The 19,611-nt window shown below is 39.7% G+C and overlaps 1 protein-coding gene across 1 annotated transcript in view; it reads left to right on the top strand.

Annotated features, from left to right (window-relative positions):
• Positions 1-19,611, top strand: part of ITGA8 (integrin subunit alpha 8) — a 176,780-nt gene that overhangs the window by 89,217 nt on the left and 67,952 nt on the right. Inside the window, exons 14-15 of the mRNA XM_090266563.1 lie at positions 13,463-13,508; positions 16,356-16,463. Coding sequence (XP_090122689.1) covers positions 13,463-13,508; positions 16,356-16,463 — 154 coding nt within the window. The remainder of the gene's footprint in view (positions 1-13,462; positions 13,509-16,355; positions 16,464-19,611) is intronic.

The following is a 19,611-nucleotide window of genomic DNA, read 5'->3' as shown; positions in this document are numbered from 1 at the left end:
AAGTGAACCGCAATATAGAGAGGGACTACTGTAGTCCTATGAACTCTTCTCCCAGCTTCCCCTAATATTACCATACCAAGTAACCCTGGTTCCCCTGGAGATGGCTGCTCTGGTAAGTTTTGATTCTCTGTATTTGCCTCTCAGGGTCTTCAGTTTGGGGAGCAGCATTTTGCCCTATGACCTCACTTCTCTTATGGATTTTAGAGTTGTTGATGTTATTGTTTGTTCAACTTTTTACTTGTTAGGACAGAGTGACAATTTCCAAGCTTCTTACATGCTGGAGCAGAAACTGGGAAGTCACTACCTTCCAAACACTCAATCGTAAAAGCTGCCTTCTTTCTGAAACTCAAGACACCAGTAAATATGGCAGGACATCATTTATACTTGATCCTTACAGAGACAGACATGTAGATGGAGAGTAAATGACAGCTATTGGGGGGTGGGGAGGTTAGTGGGTGGAGGGATTGAGTAAAAAGGAAAAAGGACTCATGGACATGGACAGCAGTGAGATGATTTCTGGGGTGGGAGGTATAAGGGGACTAATTGGTAATGGAAAAAATACAATAAAGATTAAATTTTAAAAGTCAATAATAATCTTTAAGAAGATATAGTTAAGAAAAACTTGTTGCCTTGCCATAGGGGTGGGGAGGGGACGGAAGGATGTGGAGGAGTCAGACTAAGTTCCCTTGTGTTAGAACCTCCACATTATTTCTGACCCCCCCCATGTCCTTTCTGTAAGTCATTTTAATTTATTAATACACAATTTAAAAGTAACATTTTAGTGTAATTCACTTGAAGCTTTTCTTCCATCTCTGCACACCCTGGACATTTTCCCGGAGTTCATTTCCCATTTAGGAACTCAGTTCAGATGTCACTTCCTCAGGAAGCTTTCCCTGCCTGTTGTCTTTCCTTTAAAAATATCTCAGGTTGAAATTATGCATTTGTGTGATTATCTGATAGATGCCCCTTTGCCCATTAGACTGGACATTAGCGGATGGCAAGCATTGGCTTTGGTTTTTCTCACTGTGGGATCCCTAGTGCCCAAAGCAGTGGCTGACTCCCAGTATATTTGTTAAATGGATGGATGAATGAATGAATGAATGAATGAATGAACAAAATTTCCTACAGCCACACACTCTGTCATATAAACTGTTGTTCTCCTCTCTCTTTACCTGGCTACTATCTTCCAACCCTATATAAATCTAGTAAACTATTTTATTCCTGTGCAGACTAAGAATGGAAATGTATGTAGAGAAAATGCCCTTTAAAATAAACTTTGACATCCTCTCCTGGGATCCTGGAGGCACCACTCAAGGTGGTGCATTTATTCGTGACAAGCAGAACCCTTGACCCTAGCACTGTATTCCCTGGACATTTAAATGCTGATTGCTGTTCAAACTGTGAGACTGGGAGAACCAGTAGTCAGCCTGCCAGAAACAATCCTGAACTGGGAGTCAGCGGGGCTGTATTCTCATTTCTTCACTCAGCATTTATCAGTCCTGTAGCCTGGGTCTACCGCTTCTATCTCTGAACCTTAGCTTCTTTAGCCAAAAAAAAAAAAAAAAAAAAAAAAAAGGAAACAAGAGGTCATCAGACCATTGCCGGGAAGGTGATGAGCAAACTGTAAGGAACTCTATACAGTCAAATGTTATTTCTCAATACCACCCACCAAGTGGATGTGGGAGAGACTGGAGACAATTTCTAATGCTGAGGTCCAGGCTCTGCACCGCGCCACAGTGACTTGGGTCATTTATGCCTAAAGCTTCCGAGGAGTTGAGGAAGGAGAGGTTTTTAAAATAACTAGCACAGTAGCAAAATTCTCTTCAGTCTTTTCTATTTGCAGATGTTGTTCATATAATGCTCTTCTATGTGGCCATCTTTTTGTATTTTCTTACTGACATTTTCCTGTGATAACATTATTAATAGCCGGTTTCCTAAAAATGACCAACCCTAACAAAAAAGCAGCCCTTAGGCCAGATTGTGATGTAGGGGAAGGTCATTCTGAGGGATGCTCAGTCCCTCTCATCCCTGGCTGCCTCTTCTTTCTGTCCCAAGGGCTCCTCCACACTAGCTACAGAAACTTACAGTTTATTTCCTTTTCTCAAATGTGCAGCGAGGGAGGATCTAAGGTCATTATTCTCATCACAATATAAATGATCCAGGGCAGTAGGTGGCACCCAGGGACTCTGATTCCATGGGTGCTGGTCTGCATTTTTAACAAGCTCCCTGGGAGAGCTGACCAATAGACTAAGTACCTTGATGAGGGCAGGGGTTGTGTCTGTTGGCTCACGGCTGAATCCTTGGCAGCTGGGACAAGCCTTGGCTTATGGGGGTGTTCAATGAGCTGCTGAGTGAGGGTGCCCAGTATAGGGAACCACTGCATAAATGTCTTCCCTTCTTCTCTTACCTCCCTCGCAACTCTATGAATTTGCTCAGTAAGTCCTCGCTTAATGTTGTCATTATGTTCTTGGAACTGCAGCAAAAGGATAGCAAAACCAGTTTTACCATAGGCTAATTGATGCAGACAACAGTGAAGTTCCTAGGGCATCTCATCAGCATTATAATGAAATGATGTTGAACAAAGTGGCTTTATTTGAGGATCTCCTGTATCTTAGCATATTAGTTTGCTAGTTGCCATAACTCAGCACCACGCACTGGGTGGCTCAAATAACAAACGTATTTCCCCACAGCTCTGGAGGCCGCAAACTCAAGATCAAGGTTTGGGCTGGGTGATTTCTTCCAAGGTCTCTCCCCTGGCTTGTTGATGACCATCTTCCTCTGTGTCCTCACATGGTCATCGCTCTGTGTGTGCCTGTGTCCTAATCTCCTCTCATAAGGACACCGGTCAGATTAAATTAGGGCCACCCTAATGACCTCATTTTAACTTAACTCTTTAAAGTCCTTATCTCCAAATAGTCATATTCTGAAGTACTGGGGGGTTAGGGCTTAAGCATACACATTTTGGGGAGACACAATTCAGTCTGTAACACTTAGCAAGCTCTCAGAGTCCTACAAGGATTTTGTCATAGGGTTTTACCTGTCAGGCAGGTCATGGAGGGAGTGTCTTGTGAGATAGCAGGCTTTTCTGGTATCTGATTGGACAGCACACGTATTGTAATTGTGGCCACAAGAAGGACAAAGTGAAATGCTTTGGATACAGTGACATGGAATGCAACAAGTGAGCATCAGGCAATGGGAGAGGGAGCAGCCACAGAATGCTAATAATGTATAAAAAAAAACTTTTGTTAAGGCAGACACATTATTTGATATTTCACTCTTTTTTCATTAAAGGAAAGTAAACCCTGAGTAAATTAGAATGTTGCAACCTAATACCATGTTCCAACTCATAAATGTTTTTCTTCAGAGTTCATTTGGAAGCATTTCAGACAGATCGTTAGGATTATTACATTTTGGGATAAAATCATGCTTTTTTTTTCAAACGTTTCTTCCTCAACTCATAACCTTCCTCTCAGTAATATTTTGCATGTTGCAATAAAAACGCAAGGAAGAAAGGCTGCCTCTGTCTATTTTTAGATTAACACATTTGCCAAACTCTGGAGATTTGTCTAAGAGACTTGTCTAAATGCCTGCTTCCCATGGACATGAACTCGTTTTCCAGTACCAAACACTTAAGCCAAATTCATAACCCACTTGCAAGTCAACATTGCCATGTTATTCTCCACCTTTAGCCCCATCATTTTACACATTATCTTTAATTCCATCGTTTAACATCATCCTTGTATGAAAGTGAGCAGACCATGGGTGGATCCAGGTGAAGATCTGACAACCCTCATTCATGCAGGAAGGGGCTTAGCAGAGATGGAGCCTGGATGAGAATGCCTAGAGGAAATGCTAGGAGTTGCGAACATCCACAGTGCCAAGACAGGAGCCAGCAATCTGTGGACCATGAGCTTAGGCAGCTGGGTCCTGGAGGTGAACAGGCTGGTGTCCAGGTCTGGTTAAGCCAAGCATAGAGCCAGAAAGTGGCTGTCCCATCAGGGAGACAAGAGGTGAGCCAAACCCTGCAGTAGCAAAGCTGACTCAAGAGATGAAAGAGAGTCCTGGATTATAAATCAGAGCAGAGAGAGCGCAGTCATGGGACCCCATCCAGTTCTACTGAACCCTTGGCTTTCTCATCTGGAGAACCTTGAGGACTTCACCAGATATTTGGCAATGAATGGTGAGTTGTCCAGAGTCATTAGGAAGCCAGTGGCAAAGTGAACTGAAATTTAGAATTCCTAATTTTTCATCCTCTACTCAGTAATTTTCCGCTTGAAATAAAAACATTGCATTTAAAAGGGGACTTCAAAGATGTTACCGATTCAACAAGAGACCGTTTACATATAAAAATCAGCCAGTAGGTACACAAAAATCTGTGAACAAATGTTTATAGTGACTTTCCAGAGATTAGGTACAGCTCCTGTCCCTTAGCCAGAGATGGATAAGCAAACCGTGGGCCATCCGACAGTGGAATACTACTTGGCAATAAAAAGGAATGAACTCCAGACATGTACAACATCGTGGAAGCATTGCAAATGCACTAAGCTGAGTGAAAAAAAGCCAGAACTAAAAGGCTACACACAGTGTACCTCCATTTATGTGACATTCTGGGAGAAAGATCAGTAGATATGGAGGCTCGGGGCGGGGGTGGGCCTCATTATGAAGCAGCCCGGGGGACACTGTTGACTAATGGAATTGTTCCATTCTAGGGTGTGGTGATGGTGGTTACAAGACCAGATGCATTTATCAAAGCTCTTAGAACAGTGTACTGAGAAAGAATAAAATTTATTGTACGTAAATTGGACCTTAATTTTTTAAAAAAATTTAAAGAGAAAAACAGCCTGTAGATATGCTCCTGGGAGGCAGTGTGGTAAAATAGTTGAAGTGCAGGCTCTGTAGCCAGATGGCCTGGGTTTAAAGCTTGTCCTCCACACCTAAGATTGTTGTAATAAAGGGATTAGTGTATTTAAAATGTTTAGAAAGCTTTTGTTTGATACATTTTTGCACAATTGTCTGATAAACCCTAAGGATAAATACCTAGATGTGCAAATGCCAGTCAAAGGTTTGCACCATCATACATGTTGCTAAACTACCTCTCAAGAGAATTGTGCCACTTTTCCCAAGAAGACACATGGATGGCCAAAAGACATATGAAAAGATGGCCAACTTCGCTAGCTATTAGGGAAATGCAAATCAATGAGCTACCACCTCACACCTGTCAGAATGGCTATTATCAATAAGACAAGAAATAACAAGTGTTGGAGAGGATTTGGAGAAAAAGGGAATGCTCATATAATGCTGCTGGGAATGTAAATTGTTACTGTATAGGCTTTATGCAAAAACAATATGAAGTTTTCCTCAAAAAATTAAGAATAGAACTACCTACCATATGACCCAGCAATTCCTCTTCTGAAAAATTTGAAAACACTTATTCATAAAGATATATTATATATATACCCCTGTGTTCATTGCAGCATTATTCACAATAGCCAAGACATAGAAACAACCTAAATGTCCTTCAACAGATAAGTGGATAAAGATGTGTACATACATAAAATGGAAGAATACTCAGCCTTAAAAAAAGATGACACACTGCCATTTGAGGCAACATGGGTATCATGCTAAGTGAGATAAGTCAGATGCAAAAGGACAAGAGCCATATGATTTTGCTTCATATGTGGGACATAAAACTGAAAGCAACAAACAAAAACTCAGACACAGATAATAGTATAGTGGATATCAGAGGGGAAAGTGGGGAGCGTGAAGAAGGTAAAAGGGGTCAAACATATGATGATAGAAGGAGACTGGACTTTGGGTGGTGAGCACATAATGCAATACACAGATGATGTATTTCAGAATCGTACATTTGAAATTTATATAATGCTATTAGCCCAATGTTACCCAATAAATTTGATTACGTTTTTAAAAATTGTGCCAGCTGATATTCCCACAAACAGAGCATATGAGTTCTTCATCCTTGGCTTTCTACCCAACAGTGCCTAGTACTAATCTTAATATCTTTTCTAATTTGAAAGGTCAAAAATGATATCTCCCTGTTCCTTTCATTTGTATTTCCTGATGACTTAATGAGGTTGAAGATCTTTTCATATATTTATTGGTCATAGCTATTTATTTTATGTAAATTGCCCATTTATAATCTTTGTATTAGAATGTTTATAGTTTTATTGTTAATTTATATGAGTTTCTATTATGAATTAGGTTTAATAATAACAATTAATGTTTATTTTTTACTCAGTACTGGACATTCATGTAATCATTGAAAAATATTCACATTTGATAACATCTTCACTCTTTCCTTTCACTGCTCTTTTGACCTTGCTCAGATTTTTCTGCTAAAGTTAAATTGTAAAATTTCCTTTGTGTCCTCTACATATTTTGGTCATGTTTAAGGGAGACTTCCCTTTTGAGTAATTGTAATCTTTTCATGCAATTGTTAGATTTATAGTCTCACGTTTCTCATTTATTTGGAGGTTCTTTATGGCAATTCTCATTGTCCAGAATTATTTTAAAATATCAATTCTTTTAAATTCCAAAATGAAAAAGGTGGTGCCTTATGGCATTTTCAGCAAGACTTCAGCATTAGCATTTCTCAACAAGATGAGAGAGTAAGAAGTGAGAAATAAGAAGATAGCAGATGAGAAGTCTCATAGTTTATGAACCGTGGGCACTCGGGTGGCCGTGGTGATTCCCAGGCAATGGAGCTAGGTGATTCTTTAATGTGATTCTGTCACTGCCCTTCCTGCTGTCTTCCCCTTCAGCTGCCCCCCACCCCCCACCACAGGAAGTTTTTATTCTCTCCTCCCTGCTCCCTGCCCACCTAAACCCAAACGCCAAATCTACACTCAAAACAAGACTGATGTTTTCAAATAGAACTTCTTCCAACTCCAGAATTTTCTTCATAGCTTAATGAAATCTGACTCTATAGTCCAACTACCACTTTAAAAACTTGGCTCTTCTTCCTCATTTAAAAATAACAATTTTGGAGAAATCAAATACAAAACGGAGGTGTAGTACATATCCTATGACCTCACATTTTTAGGGTTATTTTTTCTTGCCAGCTGATCCTGCATTGATGCTAATGCCCTCTTTTTGTATCCTTAAAAGTTCTCAGTTGTTCCATCAAAAGCCAAAAGGAAAATAAACCATGTTTCTCAGGCAATGTGAGGTGCTAACAAAGGACTCCAGATTTTTGACAATTGTTTTTGATTAAGAGGAAAGAACCAATTTTAGTTGCCATTTTTTTCTTCAAGACCCACAGTTTTTGTGGGTCTTCAGAATCTGCCTTCAAGAAATTTTTATAAGTAAACATTAGGTAATAGCATAAGACCTGTTGTCTCAAAGTGAAGGAGAGAGTTTACAGAGTTATGAATCCAAATACCAGTACCAAAATTTCTTTGTTTTTTGATGATCATTTAAATTCCTAAACATGACAATATTGCAAAATTTTAAAAATTTGTGTGTAGGTGTCTGTATGTATATATGTATATGTCTTTATGCTTAGAGACAAATGGTTGATCATAAAAGTTGTATCACCTCATACTAAATTAAATTGAGGAAAAGGTATGCTTAGTTTCTACTATTCATAAACCACAAAAAGTTTATATAAAAAGAAATTCCTCTCCTTTCATCAATGTACATAGTTCATACCTTTACCTGTTATTTTTAAACTCGTTGGCAGCCGTCCGTCTCGAGAGACGATGGTGTAGCTTCTTAAGAGTCTATCTGCACCGTCGAGAATGGCTGTGCAGTCCGACTCGGGAGTGACACGGTATCTGTCTCCTCCCGTGTTGAATCGACATCTTGCGATGACGCTGGAGTGTCCTCTCCAGTGAAGCTGAAGCTACAGAGCCTGGGCAGGGTGATATGGAAGGGTCTGCTGTTGCCCATGCAGCAGACCCCCCCTCTCTTCGCAGCTGAAGGGTCCAAGGGAAAGACGGAGTCAATACAGCTTGGCTTCAGGTGCGCCGCAGGAGTTGCCGGTGTTGACTACGTCAGACCGCCTTAGGGACTCCGGCTCCGGATTTTCTCTCGGGGTTTACTCCCCTAGCCTTTCCCCTGAAGAGGTATGCCGCAAGGCAGCGGAGGTTTTTTGGAGTCAGAGTTTTCCTTCTCTGATGTGCCCTGACTGGAAGATCGAACCAGCGACACTTAGCTCGCAGGCCGACGCTCAATCCACTGAGCCAAACCAGCCAGGGCTCGTTTTTCTGTCTAGTCACTGGTTATCTTAATAGCTTCGTTATTGCTCATCCTTTAAAAAGCTTTTTCTTATCGTAGAATGTAGGTTTGATTTCCGAGTCTCCTGGGGAGGCAGGGTGGAGTAGGAGGAAGATAAGGTGCCCGGGCAGTGTCCTCGCTCTTGACTCTGGGCCAGTCTTTTCCCTCTGTGGGTCTGTTACCTCATCACAGACTACTTGATTGCAAAACCCTTTGCCCACACACTATGCACGGGGCTCCACATCAGGTCTGCTGCACCCCAAACTGCAATGTTCCTTAGAACCAGGCTGCCACCCCAAGATAAACAGAGACATACAGCCAGTGGGGCTTTTATGGGGAGGCTTGAGCACAGGGCAAGGAACTTTGTCTTCATTTGAGTGAGGTCATTGCCAGGCAGTGGTGGAGGGTCTGAAGACAGATCCTTCTTTTGGAAGTGTTACTGGTGGTGTTGGAAGCAAAATTGGACCTCGGCTCTTGGTTTCAGTGAAGAATCCTGAGCCAAGAACTCAAATGATAAGAGAAAGTTTATTTAGAAAGTTACAGAGGTAGTAGAAGTGAGCCAGCTGGGTTGCACAGGCTCAGGAAACAAGTTACAGAAGCAAAAGAAAGGCCCTTGGAGCTTAGGAGAGGGAAAGGCAAAGGTACGGTACCTGAGGGGTGTGAGAAAGGCTCACAGTAAAACACCAGGACACAGGACTTCAGCAGCTAAGTGAGGCAGTTATTCACAAGTCTGCAGAGTCGGGTGCAAAGCCAGCCAGGAGCCTGTGCTTAAACTATATCTATGCATAACGGTCAGTGTGTTTTGTATTCCTCTGCTGGTATTAAAGATGGAAATGAAACCATTAATTTGGCCCTGCTCAGTGGCTCAGTTGGTTGGAACACTGTCCCATACACAAAAATGTTGCCGGTTCAATCCCCAGACTGGGCACAAACCTAGGTTGTGGGTTTGATCCCTGGTCAGGGCTTGTAGGGGAGTCAACAGATCAATGTTTCTCTCTCACATCAATGTTCCTTCTCTCTCTCTCTCTCTCAAAAAATAAAAAAATCAATAAACATATTCTTGAGTATTTTTAAAAAACACTAATTTGAACCAAAAATTTGTGTGTGTGTCCCTATACATTCATTATATGTTTATGTTTATATATGTATGTATACATACAGGGTGTGGCAAAAGTAGGTTACAGTTGTGAGTACTGGAAACACAGTTTATTCTTGTATTATTATTTATTAATTATTGTATTATTTTCCATACAAATATAAACCTACTTTTGCCCCACCCTGTATATATGCACAAATATAAATATACAAGGTCTGCCCAGAAGGTATCCAGCCATGTACTATGAAAAATAGAGACTTTTACTGAAGAAGATAGGAGAAGATACAAGAAACACTGTACACAAGAAATGATGCCTCAGTCCCTTTCAAACTACGCACCTCAGGACCTCACACAGTTCTCCCAATCACCATCAGCTACCCCATTGTATTTCCCTGAATCTCATCGATAGTCTGAAATCTCTTTCCTTTCAAAGGAGATTTTAGTTTTGGGAAAAGCCAGAAGTCACAGGGTGCCAAATCTGGGCTGTGGGGAGGGGGGTTGAGTCACCTGGGTGATTTGATGTTTCGCAAAAAAACTCCATGAGACGTGATGCGTGAGGAGGCGCATTGTCGTAAAGAAGCTGCCAGTCACCAGTTGCCCATAGCTGCGGCCTTCTGAATCATTTGAAGAGTTTCTGCAGAGGAATGTTCAAGTTTAACACAAAATCTGACGTAGATCTGTTGCATTTTGAATGAGACGGCCACACAGTACACATGCTCACTCAATGGTGTTTACCACCCCCACTGACTAGTACAGTCAAGTCATCATTGTTCACGCATGTGCATTCCAGTCCACTTTCCTTGGCTGCCAGGTTACATCAATGTTGTGCAAACCATTCTCGTTATATTAACAATGGCTGGACTTTTTCCAGACAGACCCTGCATTATGTTTATGGAACATACATATAACACATTATACATATACATATATATGGAAACCACATACTACTTATCAAAACATATCACATACTTTGAAAGGACAAACTGGTTATGAACACAAAGCAGATCAATTCTCCTGCCTGAGGGAGATCTGAGAATTTTAACGTCCTGAGCATCAATGCTTCTAGCCTGTTCCAGCAGGCATGGTACCAAAGTGGTGTCTCAAAAGAAAAACATACTTTTGTGGTAGATAACTGTGTTCTTGGCCTCTGAAAGACTGTGGTCACATTCTCATGAAAAAAATTGTGGCCTATTTTGCCAGTTATTTTATTTTTCCAGAGTAGGAAAATTCCCACCCTAAGGCACAGGAATTAGCATTTCTAAAGAAAAAAGCCTCTTGCCCAAGACCATAAGGAGGGTGTTTGTCAACTTCTCATCTAAGATGACAATCTAGTCATGGTACAGCCACTATATTACTTTCTAGAATTTTCTAGAATCTGGAGGCTCTGTATGTCTGTCTGTTTGTGTTAGTCTCTGTATATCTACAAGTACACATCAAAAATCCAGCAGAATTTAACTGTAGTTTATATTAGTCTATGTTAATAACTGTCTCATTCCTTCATCTCCCTCATCTTTCGGATATTATTTTGTTACTACTATTGCCCTATTTCATGGGCATTTATAAAGCCCTGCTCTGAATCTGGCTCTGTGCCTGGTACTGTGGATGCAAAGATTTTTTTATATCAACCCATACCATCCCATAAGGTATTTGTGATATAAAAACCTGAAGAAAGATTCCTGCCCTGGAAGTGCTTACAGTCCTGTCTTCTTTGCCATTTCCAGAGACTCAATTCTTACAATTCATGTTATTCATAAAATGTCTACTCTTGGTATATAAATATTTGGATCCAAAAACAAAGTGCATAATTCCTCTTGAATAATGGAACTCTCCTGTCTGGTGTCATATCAACAGATATGGATCAGGACAAGGGCCACCTGTGTTACACTTGTCTAAATATTGAGCCCATGATTACACAGGAAGAACAGAGTTCACGTTTCTTCAAGTCAGTAGCTTTTTTTCTCTGACATAGTAAAAAGTAACTGATCTAATGGAAGGAATGAACATAACAGAAAAAATGTGAAAGTAGTTGAAAAAGTTGAAATTATGGTATGATTTTTTTCAAATGGTAGACTTGGAAACTTTGGTTTCTGGCCTCAAAGATTTGAACCCTATTTATTAGTCAGTTGCTGAGAACAATGTGAGCATTACCCCTCAAATGCTCTAAGATTGCTCTGCTGCCCAAGTTGCAGCCCTTTTCTTAATGTGTTCTTTAATCTCACGGATACAAAGATCCTTTGATGACCTTCATCTGATTTACTTGAACATTAGTGCTCATATCTTTCAAAATATGGAGCTTTAGAGTCTAATCCTGGGCTAGTATCTGAATTGGATTCTGTATTGATAAAACAAGAGACATTCTGACCATGGTTTTCACCCTCAATATGTTTGAGTCCATTTTTTTTTAAAACCAATAATTTTTAACATAAATTATTGTGTCTTAGGTTGGTTTCTTCCAGAGTAGACTTTAAGACAAGGATTAGAAAACAAGCAATTTATTTGAGAAGTAATCCAAAGAAAACATTGCTAAGGGAGTAGGGAAGAGAGATGTGGAAAGTAAGGGTGCAATAACAGCTTATTATAAAGAAGCTGACATTGTGGGCAACTAGGGCTCTGTCTAGCTGGGGAAATATGGGAGACAGGGAAGTACATGACTCAGAATCATCCCACTTAAGGGGTAATTCCTCTTGGCCCAGCCAAGAGGCCTTCTGCAAAGGAGAGTAATAGCTGCTTGCAATCTGACACTGTTGCTATGGCCTGGAAAGGTGAGTGTTGAAGGAATGTGGCTATAGATCATTTTCCTGTGAAAACTCCATTAAACCAATTTAATTCCTTGATCACTTTTCCTTATGGAGTGATCAAATATATTTCCCCCCTCCATTCTTTTTTTCTTTAATGTTTAAGTATATTTTATTGATTATATTGTTACAATAGTTCCAATTTTTTTTTCTTTACTCCCTTCCGCCCAGCACCCCTCTCCCCCAACAACCCCCCCAAGTCCATGCCCATGGGTCATACATAAAAGCTCTCCTGCCTCACCCTTTCATACATTCCCCCCTCCCATTCTTTTTTTTTTTTCTTTTTTACTTTTGTTCTACTAGAATTAAGCAATTATAATTTCAACTATTCTTTCTCCTGTGGCCATTGTTTTTGCCACATCCAGGGTCCTCACCTCTACATATCAACTTTATTCTGCGTATTTAGTCATTGTCATTTTTATTTTTGTTTGACTGCATCCACCAAGAATAACCATAATAAATTAGGTGAAGAAAAACAGAGTTCTGCCCATATATTAGCCAGTCGCTGAGATTATTGTGAGCATTACCCCTCAAATAGTCTAAGATTGCTCTACTGCCCTGGACTGCTATAATCCAGCTCTACCTCTTCCATAGTTTTGTGAACTTCAGTGAATTTACAGGTTAACCTCCTTAAGCCTGAATTTACTCAGCAAAATTGTGCTGATAATAGAGACTTACTAACTTCTTGTTAGGGATCAGTTAACATAATTGTTTAGAAAAATTTCTAGCCTATATTAAGTGTCCACTATGTGTTATTTAATTACAGTTGTTGTTATTTAAGATCATTATAATGATATGCTGATTATTTCATATACTGCTGATCACTTTGCCAAAAGTATACTCACCATTCACACTATTTGTACAGAGCAAATGGTTGTGTCAAGATGATTGTCAAAGTGTCCCACTTTGTTGGTAATACTACTTGCCTCATAGGATTATTGCTGGTAGGAGAATAATAAAATAGTATGTTTAAGAGCCCGTTCCATGGTAGACACTATGCACATGCTTTTCCCTCTTGCTTTCCTAAGAGATGTGCCTTGACTCTGGAAGATGGGAGAGCTGGTGTTATGATGAGTTCCTTAAGCATTTCTACGAGGTTGGCCTTCCTGAGTCCATAACGGTTTGAGAGCTACTGGTTTACATGTCATTTTGAACAATTACAGAGAAGTTCCAATATTTCTTTTAAAATATCTTAAGAAAGGTACAATTTGCTATTCTTATTTTTATGACTAACTGCAATCAGCATTTCAGGGTGCTCTATGTGCTATTAATGATGATGAGCTCAGATTGTTTCTATAAAATTTGTGCATGTGTTTTGTGTTTTTGTCTTTTTTAGATTTAATTGTGGGTGCATTCGGAACAGGAAAAGTAGCTGTTTATAGGTATGTGGTTGGTGGTATGCAAATGTGTTTTTTTCATTGAGATATAATTGACACATAACATTACCTTAGTTTCAGGTTTACAACATAATGATTCAATATTGTATATATTATGATGTGATCACCAGAATAAGTCTAGTTACCTTCCATCACCACACATAGGAACAAATTTCTTTTGCTTGTGACGAGAACTTTTAAGGTCCACCCTCTTAGGAACTTTCAAATATATAATACAGTCATTAACTATAGTCATCGTGCTGTTACATTGCAGGACTTATTTATTTTATAACTGGAAGTTATGCCTTCTGACCACCTTCACCCATTTCACCTGTTGTCCACACCACCCCTGGCAACCACCAATCTGTTCTCTGTAGCTATGTTTGTATTTTTATTTTATTTTTTATTTTTAGATTCTGCATATAAATAAGATCATATGGCATTTGTCTTTGTCTAAATTTTTTCACTTAGCATAATGCTCTCAAGGTTCTTCTATGTTGTTGCAATTGTAAGATTTCCTTTTTTATGGCTGAATAATGTCTTATTGTAGATATGTACCACATCTTCTTTCTCTGTTCATCTATCAGTGAATGTGTTTTTCTAATTGTTTGAAATGCGTTTCATTTTTGTTGTTGGTTTTGCCTTAAAGAGTATATCCCAACCATTTATTTTGGAGAACATTTAAGTTTGGAGGAATTTTTGATCTCATATTTTTTTCTTTCATTTATCCCTCTGTCTTTTTATTCTCATACTTGTTGACCAAACTTCCAGTCCCTACTAGCCTAATGTTAAATAAAATATGAATCTTACAAAACATTTTTAGATGTTACTATATTTAAATGTTCCCCTTTGCTTTCAAAATGCATTAAAATATGCTTATAGAGGAGTGTAGGGTGGAAGAATGTATGTCCCTCGGCCTCTATAATCAGGTAAGGACACTAAATTAGGGAACAGAAAATACCAGGAATTCATAGCCTCCCATAGAAAGCATTGAACACCAGTTCAAATGTGATAGGTCTGGCTTCAGAAATATGGCCATTCCCACACATTCACAATGTATAATGTTGGCCAAGTTCTTATAACTTTCTGGGCCTCTGATTTTTCATTTATAAAATAGGGAATAACAAAATGTATTTTATAAGGTTATTTTAAAAGGATTAAGTGGGAATCTCCATGTAAACTACACAGAATAGTAACTGGTAGACAATTGTTGCTGAAAGTTTTTAGATTCTTTCTCTTCTGAAAAAATTCGTTTTATGAGAATGCGAGACACTAAGTCAGGATATCAAGACAAAAGGGAGAGTCAACCCAGGTGTTCTGAGCACATATTGCTAACTGAGCTCAACTCCCAGGGAAATTCTAAACTTAGGTTTCCTCAAGTAGGTAAGATTTCCTTCTTCACCAGTTCCCAACACATACTCACAGCGCTGATTTATACCAGCCACTCTCCACTTTAGGTTATAGAGAATCAGATGATCAAAACGCCCAAGTACCAGTAGGATGAAGCTTTGTTGCGGCCACAAGGATGCGCCAATCAGAGCTTATGGAGTGAAACTGACCGACAGTCCAGATGCTATTCTCTGAATCCACCATCGCATTTGCAGCAAGGTCATGTGTTCCATGTGCTGCTCCCAGCCAATAACTGGGCACAACAGGGGCATAAACACAGGTTCATTCCCGTGACACAGGGAGCTCCTCTAACAGGCGACTCTGTCTCCCCCGCGTTCCGGCTAGAACTTCCTTACTGGACACCCCTCATCCCTCGCTCCATCACAGGGATCCTCCTCACATCCCAATCTGACCACTGGCTCCAGCCTCCTCCTCTCTTTCCCCTTGTTTCTCACAGATGTTTGCCCCTAAATGTCTTACATGTCTAATCCTATCTTATTGTCTCGTTTCTCAAGGACTGGAGCTAACACAACATTGAAAACATAACTATATGACAGAGTAGAGATAAACAGGGTAACAGAGTTTAGGAAAATTCCCAGCAGGCCCCATTGTTATAATCATGACATTGTTTAGTGTCCTAAACAACACTTGGCCCAAGGCACAGCCCTCCCACCTGTCAGAGAAAAATGTATGCAAGGCAGTATCATTTCACATTGTCATCTGAAGTCTGGGCTCCCGGCTATCATTTCTTGGAACCGAGCTTTAAAAATTGTCTGTCCCCTTTCCCTATGACTTATACTCTCATCTGGTTATGGGTCATGGGAACTGAGTTAAAATTAGCCCCTCTCTTCGAACGTGGCTGCACATTAGAATCACCTGGAAGGCTTGTTTAGCATTCTAGTGCCTGGGTCCTGACCCCAGTGATCTGAGCTGATTTGCCCGTGGTGGGGCATGGGCGTAACACCTGTTTTCAAGCTCCTGGGTGCTTACATTTTACAGTCAGGATTGAAAACCACTGCTCTGTGTGAAGCTAAATCTGCAAAGCATGGCCAGGAAATTATCAAACTAAAAAAATATCATCAACCAATAAGATGAGAAAATTTGCAAAACTCAAGTACTTACCAACACAAGTGATGATAGGATGATGTATTTCCTCAAAAATGAATATATAGTAGCAGACCCAGAGCAATATTTCACAAAAATCTCACCAAGTTCCATGAACCTACTCCATTAACAAAGCAGGTGTGTGAAGGCGGCTTTCTTTGGTGGGCCAGGAAGGACATCCTTTATTTGTATTCACCAGCTCCTAGAGGTAATGAGATGAGTCTGGTGCCCACCTGTTCAAACGATGAGGCAAATTCTTAGCACGAAGGCTGGGAATGTTGGTAGTGGCCTCTAGAATTGGAGAGGGCTTCTGCCTTTGGCTTCTGTGGCTCATGTAAATCCTCTGATTTCTCCCTGCAGAGCAAGGCCAGTGGTGACGGTGGATGCCGAGCTTCTGCTGCACCCAATGATTATCAATCTGGAAAATAAAACTTGCCAGATTCCAGAGCCTACGACCTCTGTGGCCTGGTGAGTTAGTCCATTCAAATCACACAGGGATTTTGTGAAGATGATGCAGCTTCTGGGTCTGTTAGTCTAGGGTGGGCCTCTGAGACTCTGCATTTCTAAAAACACAAAAGAGCTCCCAGAGGATATTGATGCTGCAGGTCTGTGCATCAGATATGAGTAGCAAGCGGTAATTCTTTCAAATAAATAAAAGCCAGGACCTATGACATGATGCTGATTTTTTTGCTGCCAACTTATTACAGGAAGGTTACTTCAGTTTACAGGCTCCAGGTGAGATGAGAAGTACAGGCGACTCTTGAACAATGCAGGTTTAAACTGTGCAGGTCCACTTAATATGCAGAGTTGTTTTCAATAAATATAGTTGGCCCTTTGTATCTGCAGGCTTTGTACCCCCAGGTTCAACTAACTGTGGATCAAAAACAGTATTTTTGCATCCCTAACCACAGATTCCCAACTGCAAATAAAAAACTGTTTTTGCATTCGCAACTGCAGATACCCAACTGTGGACCTAAAACATTGTTTCCATCAGTGGTTGGTTGAGTCTGCAGATGTGCGGGGCCCACTATACAGTCAGAAGTTCTGCTATGTGGGTAGGGAGTCAGTGACCCAACCCCCCTTTTATTCGAAGGTCAACTATATAAACATTTGGGAAAGTTTCTAATGAAACGAATCTTGGAGATCTCTTTCAGATTCTAGGCATAGTAAAAGAAACATTAACCAACTGAAAATATAATAAAATACTTTGACTTTTGCATTTGCATATACTATGGATACCACTTTTTAGACATATATATCTGAGGGGACCCAGAAAAAAACCAAATTTACTTATAAAAATTGTGTATTTATTCTTACATTTTTAAACTTCAGTCGTCTTCACAGTACTCTCCATTTCATGCAATACACCTATAGAGATGTTTTTTCCACTGCCTAAAATAATTTTTGAACCTGTCGATTTTGATGCCTTTTAGTGCTTCTGCTGTTTTTTGTTTCACCTATTCCACATTGGCAAAACGTTTCCCTTTAAGGACTTTTTTCATCAAGGAAACAAACAAAAATTTGCTCAGGGCAAGATTGGGTGAATAGAGAGAGTGGGTCATGGGGGTAATGCTGTTTTTGGTCAAAAACTGCTGAACACTCAGTGCCGTGTGGGCAGGTGTGCTCATAAATCACCCATCATGAAACGGGCAAACACATTGAAGGAGTCTTCAAAAAAGTTTTATTGAAGCTGACTGCAGCCTCTCACAACAACACCAGCCAGTACACTGATACAGATGGGTTCCTAGAACACTTACCTTTCAGGGGAAGTCTGTACTACAAGGGGCTCCCCTCGTAATGTCCTTTTTTCCTTCAATAATCAAGTTTGGGTTAAATTACTTGGTTTCCTATCCTGAAAACAAAGGTCAATTTTCTAACTTAGCATATACAGTCTGACAGAAGGTAAACATTATAAAAATAGAGATTTTTGTGTCCTAAACTCTGTTTTTGTGGCCATCATCTCATCAACAGGATAGCAGGAGAATTATGGTTCCTTTGCTTGGGCCATTAGAGAGCATGACTTATACAACTTCTGAAAGAAAGTGTTACTTTTGAATCTTGCCAGTAATCCAAAGGGACTACAAAATGGAACTTGATTTTAATGCAGCCTGAAAAAATACCACTGTTTTTAGTACGTAGGACCACGACAGTCAAAAGTCTGTCCTACTGGGTAGTGCCACCAGGATATATCCTCTGAAAAATCAACAAACACTTGGAGTGTTTGAGAGTTGCACTCATTTTCCAGAGATGTGGTCTAACTCAGAGAGTACGTTTGGTTCCGAAAATGTAGTCTTGACCCAAAGAAGTTACAGTATTTCCAGACAGCTTTAGTGTGCTGTTGATGGCGTCTGGGTAGGAAGTCATAGTAAAGTCAAAGCCTCTGAGGGTGGAGGGTGGGAGTGGAGAAGACCCTGAAGAATACTTTGAAAAACATTCTTTCCTGGGAGCTCCCATTCTTGGAGGCCTGTCCTCTTCTTAACCAGCTTTTGAAAGTTAGCTGGGCAAGGCCCTGAGCACACTTGAAAATGGTTTAAAACCATACAATATTATAATGAAAACCTGATCTGAGAAAATACGTGAAAAAGCTACCATCTATCCTTACTCTGGCATGATTAAGTGAATGTGAAAGGAGCTGTGAGAGCCACCTGGACATGAGAATTAATAATTCAGCATTTCCCCCACTGAATGGGCTGGAGGCTGAATTCTTTTAAGCGTATGTTTGTGGCACACTCTGATATAGTGTTTCAAACTAGAGAATTTTTTAAAGGATTTTCAGCACAGTATTTTTATAAAATTTACGTAGTTTTAACAGATTATGTGATCTGTTTGGTTTTATGAAAAGAATATTATTTTGTAACAAGAGAATGTCTTTCTTTTCATGAACCATTTTCCTTGTTTCATTAAGTCATGTTATTAAGATAAAATGTGCTTGGTATGTGGACCAATATATGCTATGTGCCTTTATAGTTATGTATTTGATTCTATTGCATACATTTTCTAAAAGATGTTTCACTTTCACATTAAAAAATTTTGTGTGGTGGCTCAGAGCATTGTAAGATTAAAAGTTCATAGCTGGTTCAGTCTAGAACATGTTTCTCTGATACCTTTTTAATTTGTTCACAGAATGTAGCCCAGTTTTTCTAAAATGGTTGAAAAGCATTTGTCGATTTTATTTTTTGTAATTTTGGTGTGTATTTGAAATAACCTTGTATCGTACAGCTGAAAACTATTAAGTACACTCTAACTGGGAAATAGTTCTTCACATCCATCAATGTTAATTTCTGCATCTTTTAAGTAGTGGTGTAGTTTTATAAAGTACCCACTACTAGAATTTCTAATTTTTCATTTTATAAATTTGAAAGTCTATACACTTTTCAAATATGAAAAAAAACTTCATATATGCCTAACTTTATGTAAAGTCTGATATTTGCTATCAATGAGATAGGATTGAATTGGTCAGACTGAAAAATGAGTTGCTACTTAGATCCTGTGTCACATTTATCTCATTCTTTCTCCATCATCCACAGTCATGAGCACTGTAGTATCACAGAATCCTTATTCCAACCATTATTGCATTAGGTTAGGATTAGTATTAGAGGATTTGTAGTGTGTTGTC

This window comes from Furipterus horrens, unplaced genomic scaffold (assembly GCF_987537825.1).
Source record: "Furipterus horrens unplaced genomic scaffold, mFurHor1.1.pri manual_scaffold_2, whole genome shotgun sequence".
Taxonomy (NCBI): Eukaryota; Metazoa; Chordata; class Mammalia; order Chiroptera; family Furipteridae; genus Furipterus; species Furipterus horrens.
This window is presented reverse-complemented; position numbering and strand designations above follow the sequence as displayed.